This window comes from Acanthisitta chloris, unplaced genomic scaffold (assembly GCF_000695815.1).
Source record: "Acanthisitta chloris isolate BGI_N310 unplaced genomic scaffold, ASM69581v1 scaffold18384, whole genome shotgun sequence".
NCBI classification, from domain to species: domain Eukaryota; kingdom Metazoa; phylum Chordata; class Aves; order Passeriformes; family Acanthisittidae; genus Acanthisitta; species Acanthisitta chloris.
In genome coordinates, this window is record NW_008668960.1 from 6,635 (window position 1) to 14,563 (window position 7,929).

Sequence of the window (7,929 nt, forward strand, 5' to 3'; positions counted from 1 at the left end):
TATGAGATTCTACTCATTCCCAAACACTGAAAGGCAGAGAAACAAGTAGGTCACCCAGAACAAGATACCCATGGTCATATTGCTTTAGGCTGGGAATCTGTCAGAGCTTCTAGACAGGGGTCAGGTCTTGTTTGTATTTGACTGGTAAACTTCTTGGGCATGGCCAAGAGGCAGAGAGAGAGATGACACTGGAAGTTTTGACTCAATATTGTACTGAAACTTATCTATATTATAATGCCTTTCAGGTGGGAAGTAAAATCATTATCCTGATAATGGGCAATCCCAGACACTTTGTTTTAGAAAACAAGGTGGTGTATTGCAAAGGACTGAAAGACCCCTTAGATACACAGAGTCTGCTCTGCTATGTCCCCCCATTCTCCCTTGGTCATGGGCCTGTTTACACCTCCCATTCAGAGGAGACACCACTCCCACATGCTGCCAGCTACTCACTGTGATCCATCACAGCTGGATCAAAGCATGAAGTCAGGACATGCACATGTCTATAGCTTAATCATTAATGACAAATACCTTTCTGGCTTTCAGGTTTGTGAGAAGCAGAATACGAACTGATCGTAAATGCTGTGCAGCTAGGGTACAGGAGCCTGCAAAGCCCCTGAAGCAATGCCTCTAAAAGCTATAAACTATCCCATATGTCTCAGCGGGGTTTTAACTCCTAGACCAAGTCCTGGGGAACACTGCCAGCTCCAACTTAAAGAATTTAGTGTGTGTCACGAAGGGAAGAGCACTGGGATACTGGCACACCTCTCCAAGGAGCTGCACTATGGCTTCACTGCTGGCAGCCTTGTTTTCTGCCTATGTTAATGTGGATATTTGAGCTAGGGGTATAATGAAGACTTTACAATTGTTTTCAAATACCTCCTGAAAGTTATAAGCTAATATTTCTTAAAGGACATAATATGGAAGCAGAAAGTAAAATTTCTTGAATCAGTTACCCTATTTTATTTTTCCATGAAATATAGAAGTGCTTCAGGGTAAGATACATTTCAAATAACAGGAATAGTCCAAGCTGTGAAACATGTGGCCTAGAAGGAAAACTTTATTGGAAAATAGTCAATTTTCCCATTGGAAAAAAAGTTGAGAACAGTTTCTCAATTTAATGGGTTCATAATGTCATGTGTCATACCTGACTTCCTCTTGTTCTTCATTTTTTATGGTTACTCATACTGTACTTAGCTCATGCTATTACTCAGGCTGGTCTTAGCTCACAGTACCCCCAAGACTTGCAATATAGAGAGTGCAGTTATCCCTTCTCAGGAAAGAAAACAGTTTCATTCCCTCACATTTTCCCCATTGCTCTTTGAATCTTTATTCCATGCTGCAGTTTGGACTTCTGGAAAGAAGGGCTAGTATGGCCTGACCTCACACCTGGAGATAACCAATTTGTAAACAACAATGTCTTTGTTCTCAAGAGGAGCAATGGACATCCCTTTCTTACCAAACATTGCTTTGGAGTCAAACCCATCATTGTTCATGATGTTTACAACATGTAACATGCAGAAATCTCCCAGCTAGTCCTGGAATGGGAGACAGATTAATTGTGTTGTTATCAATTTAGGCACAGCACTACACAAGTGTGACTAGATGGCTTCTAGGACTTGGACTGAAACTCCTGCACAGCACTTTGTGTGCCATACAGAGGTAGTGTCTGCGTGTGGGGACCTGTAGCAGGGCTCTGCATTACACAGGGCAGCAAACCTCTGGGGCCAGAATCCTGGTCAGCAGCCTTGTCTCCTGCAGAGAAATTATTCCAAGCTTTTCCTGGCAAAGAGAGTGGCTAGAAAAAGTGACACCAACTTTCCACATGGAGTACCTCCTAGATTTTGGGCTGAATGACACAGTGATAAACATGTGAAGACTGCCAAAACACTGCACACCTACAAATGTTGCATAAGATGGAAATATAGATAGGGCCTGTGTTGAATGTTAGGAATTCAGGGTAAAGCATATGAGCTTTACTGGAAGATGCCCAGATATGGGTCTACTTTCAAATCTGCCTTGTAGACACTGGCAAACTGCTGTTTCAGTATACAAAGAAATAGTAAGTTAGCCTAAATCTAGAGTCCTCTAATCACAGCCTTACTGAATTCCCAGTGGCTTCAGAAAACAGCCCCAGCCCCTTTTCCTGCTGCTGAATCAGATTTGGGTTCCTGGTTTTGTTTTTTTTTTTTTTAAAAAGGTTGAAAATCTGAGTCTTTAAACAAATCTTGACATTTGCTTTACATGCTGTGAGGGGATCTGCAGTGTAGGAACTCAGACATATTTTGAGACAGACAGATGGAAAGAAAGGTAGAAATTAAAGTCAGTTGTTGCAAAATTGCCATTAAAATGCTCTCTTCCAGCACAATTTCTCTTCTGCTGTGCTAGTTCACTTGCTGTAAGTCTACAGTCAGATCTGGGCAGGCAGATTCCTACCCCCTCATGTGAAGAGATATGTAAATAGTGGGTGAAGCTAGGCAAACACATAAGTCTTTGCAGGATCAGGGCCATAAAAAGTGAAATTTTGATGCATAATATTTGTACATACAGTTACACATACAATATTTATACATAAATGTCATTCGTTATGTTTTTCCTTCCTAAGCTGCAAACTCAATACAACAAAAATCCTGGCAGTTTCACCTCTCTTCCTAGCAAATTTTTAATAGCTGCCTTCTGCAGTGATACCTCCTCTTACTATAACTTTACTGTTTTTACAAAATATACTAAATATAATTTACTAGTATGTTTTGAAGTATCATGCATAATTAAACAAACAATGCTGTCAAAATAAATTCTGAAAAAGGGCACATTTTCAGATGATAAACCCTTGTTCTTTACATTTTATCCTTTTCACTTATCTTCTTACAAATATACATAATGCAACCAGCTCTCTGACTGGTCTTAATCTGAAATGTTGAAAGTCTGAAGAAAATATAACTCTGATCTTCTTTGAATCTGCACCCACAGGCCAACCTATGAATGTGTATCGTCAATCAATGTACTAAACCTGGTTAAAAATACCTTATGTTTGGACAAAATACGTTTGTAATAGCTTCACCTGTCATTGTTTTATGTGGCTATAAACACACACAGGCAGGCACGGGTACCTATGCACAGTGCCAAACCCAAACAAGGTGTGAGTGAAGAATCTTGAAAAATCTTTCTTTTTAAGGGAAGATTTACACTCTTGGGTGAGCTTTCTGCTCACCATCTGTGTTGGAAAGCTTTGAGCGGGTCAAGCATGCAGGGCTTTTCTCCTTGACTATGAAAACAAGAACCCATTCCCTTCCTTGGCTGCATACATACTGACAAGCAGGATTCTTGCACAGCTCGCCCTGATCTGGTGACTAAAGTATTTAGAGGGAAAAAAAAAGAGAAAATTAAAAGACTTTGCAGCACCAAGCATGGCTCCATCCCCAGAGTGAGCTAGGGCAGTTAGACCGTGCCCACACAGTTGTGTGTGGCCGTGAACACGTCTGGAGAGGGCAGGCATTTGTGTCCAGAGCAGAAAAGAGATGCCCTCACATATGCCCCATACATGTTCAGAGCTCTGCTTACTGCTGATTTTAAGCCAAGTTTCTCTGAAAAGAGTTTTCAGCTGTTTGCAATATTCTCTAACTTTTAGTCCATTGGACTGACATTTTTCAATCTGAGTACCTGATTCAGGCTGATTTTATGTCTGAAAAATACCCTCACATACACAAACACTTGTATAATGTGTAGGCATGGGTATAGGTTTGTATACACACACTTGTATGTCCCAAGAGAATTTCTGGAGGTAGCATCTGACTTAATTTTTTTCCTAATATCTCTATGCAGATTTCTCAGTGAAATTAATTAAAATATTTACACAAATATCTAAACAATGCATTATAAAATTGATAGGGTCCAGCAGACCCATTTTAGCACTTTTTTTAACAATTTACTAAAAAAAAAATCATTATCTGCAAGTTTAAGTTGCAATGAACAGATGGATGACAAACGTATGCACAGATGAATTTAGTGACAAATCCGTGTATCTAATTTTTATGCTCAAAACATAATACCACAGTGTCAAACATAATCCCTAGAGAATTCTAGTGCTGGGAAGGACACCTCCTCTCATTTTACTATCAAAATGACCCTCGATCAGAGAGAACTCCATCTAAGCTACTCTCTGTGACAATGAGCTCTCTGACCTCAATGTGTAGCAGTGCCGCTGGAAAAATGGGAAGTAAAAATTGTGGCTTTCTAATAAGGAGACCCTAATACCTGGCTGAACTGTAAGCTTCTAGTTGCTCACCCTACACCAGTTAACAGACAGCTCCCTGCTGACTTCAAAAGACTGGCCTTTTGCAATTGAGGGAAGACCTTTGTAACGCTGCTGTCAAGAAAGAAGACGTCAGGACATCCCTCTCAATTGCACAGGTAGAATGAAAAAATTAAATGTGATACTGAAAAGAAATAGAAACATCATCTCTCACTGCCTCAGACCTTGCTTTTTCCCTCTATCTGGCAGCAAAACAGAAAGAGTTTGGAGTCAACTATACTGTCTGTCACCTCAACAGGATCTGTAATGAATTTGCACATTTTACTCCAACTACTGTATATCTAATCAGAAAAAGATGTCCCCATATCTCCCTGATCTAGCGCCAAATAGTAAAAGGTGATTCCTTATGTTAACAATTTCAGCAGAATGGCTTATTAAAACCAGATTTTAGGGTATTATAAAATGCTTAGAAGCCCTTTAAAATGTCAACCAGGATCCCCAGAGACTGCGTAAAATGTCAGCCCAGCTCAAGCGCCTGTTTTAAGCAGAATGAATTAGCAGCGTGCTGTCGGAGGTTGTTATCCAAAACAATCAGTTAAGAGGGAAAACATCAAGCTCTCTTTGTACTTTCTATATGAAAAGGGCCATTCAGAATGATCTTGTAGATTTCTGAAGCTGATTATTTAAAAACAGGTTTAACCAGGTCTACTCTCAATTTAGAAACAGACCAAAACTATTACTGCCCTGTCCTCCGGCTAATCACATCATACACCTCTGACCAGTATAATCCCTTTTAACCAGTAGAAGGTTATTTTACCATCAACATAACCAATTTAGCCTTCTAATCCCGTTCCCATAACTAATCTAATCATCTCGTACCACCCTTTAAATCATGGGTTAATATCAGCACATCTGCCATCCACAGCAATACATTCTGCCTCTCAGACCAATTTATCTCATTTCCACTCGCCCCCTGCTAACTTTTCATAATACCACTCTAATCAAGGTAAACTTCAAACCTCTGACCAGTCTAAATGCAGCATGTTTACCAGCCCTGTAGCTGGTTAATGCTGCCATTACAATTGTGCTACATCTCTCAAGTACCCTGCAAAACCAATGAGACCTGCAGCCTGGGTAAACATGTTCCCTGCTTAGCCACTGGCCTGAGGTGTGCTTAGGTCCTGTAAAAGTTTTTCTCAGTAAAAATGCAACATCTCTAATTCGGTCACAGATATATTTTTTTTCTGCAGAACAGTAATTCATTGGGCTCAGTGAGCCTCGTTAGTCACCTGCTGTATCATTCAGCATGTCACAGGGGAGTAACTTTGGACAGAACGTGGTCCTGAGAATCTGAGCAAGTAGTGAAAAGCTACTATGGCATGAGATTCAGTAGATGATGTTCATGACAAACATCATGTGAAGAGTAGAGAATATGGAAATTAGTTCTGATGTTTCTTTTTTTTTTAAATTTCAGTATTCTTTTCAGAATATGGGAGAATTAAGAACCATTCATTGTAGGAAGAGTCAGTTTTGAGAACCTGAACGTGCACAAGTCCATGGGACCTGCTGAGATGTATCTCCAGGTCCTGAGGGAACTGACAGATGAACTGGCTAAGCCACTATCTATCGTATTTGAGAAGTTTTGGCAGTCCGGTGAAGTTGCCACTGCCTGGAAAAGGGGAAATTTAACCCATGTATTTAAAAAGGAAGACCAGGAAACTGCAGGCCCCTCAGCCTCTCCTCTGTGTCCCGCAAGATGATGGAGGAGATCCTCCTGGAAGCTATGTTAAGGCACATAGAAAATAAGGAGGTGATTTGAGACAACCAACATGACTTCACTAAGGGCGAATTGTGGCTGAAAATTTTGGTGGCCTTCTATGATGGGGTTACAGTGTTGGTGGATAAGGGAACCCTGAGCACATCTGCCGACAACACCAGGCTGTGTGGCCCCCATGGCCATGATTTCAACAGAAAGTGCTATGGCACAACGCAAATACTGTGGTGTGCTACCCCATAGAAACTAGTTAGATGAAATATGTGGATAAATAAATGATAGCAGCCATTTTGTACTTGTTCAACAGTCAAATGATATGAACTGGCTGAACAGTTGGTAAGAATATTTCAGGTTATGGCTAATGGGCAGCACAGTGGAAGCTATCACTGTTGTCCTTGGTGCAGTAATTAAGTAGGAAAAAAAAGGAAAACAGCAATTCTGTTTTGTCAGGTGCTCAGCTCTATTCAGTCAAAACCTTTTTGAGTTTTGCTCTGAAAGAACAGTGCTCTATGATTCTTACCTAGTATCTTGCTGATGTTGGAGTTGTGCATGTCAGGGAAGGCTTGAAGGATCTTCCTCCGCTCATCTTTAGCCCACACCATGAACGCATTCATCGGGCGCTTGATATGGGGTTCGTTGCTACCACGCCCTCTGGATTCCCGATAAATTCGAGACTCTGAAACTCCTGCACTTCCTAAAGGGAGAGAGAAAGACATTCCCAGCTTGTGTTTCACTATGCAGCCTCCTTTAACGTCAGTAACTTCTGTCAGGTGCTGCACATTCAATGAGCTGGTGTTCACAATAGGTTAAAGGGTAATACTGTATATTGCCTAGTTTTAATTATTCAATGGACTCAGTATCACATAGTATAGACTTGATGAAGAAACTGCTTTTCTAAACCATCTTTTACTGCTTAATAATATAAACCCCAACACTTATCAGTGTAGATTTGCTTTTGACTTTCTTCCTTTCAGAATGTTGGTCATATTGTGGTACCTATCTTCTATCTTTTCTGTGATGGAAAGAAAGCAATATATAGTGACATCAGGCATTTCTTCCTAAGCAATTCTCTAACTAGCAAATGAATATTTACATATCTGCCTGTTTTTGTGCTTACACCTCCATAACAATGTATGCCATAGCAGAGAAACAAGCAACCATTACACTTGTTTCACCAAACCAATAAAGTTCCCACAGATGCAGAGTGCAAAACACTCATGGAGGATCAGGTCTATACTTCATGGATTCCCTGTGTGATCTCACTTATCCCACATGCATTTGCCTCCTTTAGTCCCTTTTACCATTAGAAATACATTCTTGGTCCCGCCTTGAGATCTTCAGTGTACAGAGAGAAGGCTAAAAATCACATCCAGGCTTAAAACACCCCACAATGAATCACTTTTTCCTGTCTTGTTTCATAGTCACTTACTGCTAACTGCTCTTACTCTCACAGGCCTCCAAAGCACTTGGATTCTCCCCCAGATCCTGTTGATATGCATGCACAAATCTGGAAATAAGGATAAGCCATTTGTACTGACCGTCAGAATCTCCACTCATGTTGAAATCCATCATTGCGTGGCTAAACTTCCCATCTTCACTCTGCTTTACTGCCAGTTGCTGAGTCAGGGTCTCCAGTGTTGTTTTGTCCTAGATGGGCAAGATGACAGATTTGCATCACGAAAATGATTAAACATCATAACTACAAAGTTCATATGTAATTTAGAAGGTTGGTAGGGAAGCTGAATAATCATTCACAACAGTTTACTGAGCCAGGTATTTAAGAATACCTAATCATGTTTTTTCTGGCAGAGATATGGTTGCAGACTCTACCATAAAGCCCTTTTTAAAATTTGCTTATTAGCTAGTGATGAGCAAACTTCATAGTGTTGAAAAGATTGGTTTAGTT

The 7,929-nt window shown here is 40.4% G+C and overlaps 1 protein-coding gene across 1 annotated transcript in view; it reads right to left on the bottom strand.

Moving 5' to 3' along the window:
* Positions 1 to 7,670, bottom strand: part of LOC103800764 (transcription factor SOX-5-like) — a gene marked incomplete at its 5' end in the record, with an annotated part of 12,375 nt that extends 4,705 nt beyond the window's left edge. Inside the window, 2 exon segments of the mRNA XM_009073146.1 lie at positions 6,544 to 6,717; positions 7,562 to 7,670. Of these exon segments, the coding sequence (XP_009071394.1) occupies positions 6,544 to 6,717; positions 7,562 to 7,670 (283 nt within the window).
* Positions 7,671 to 7,929: the final 259 nt, after the last annotated feature.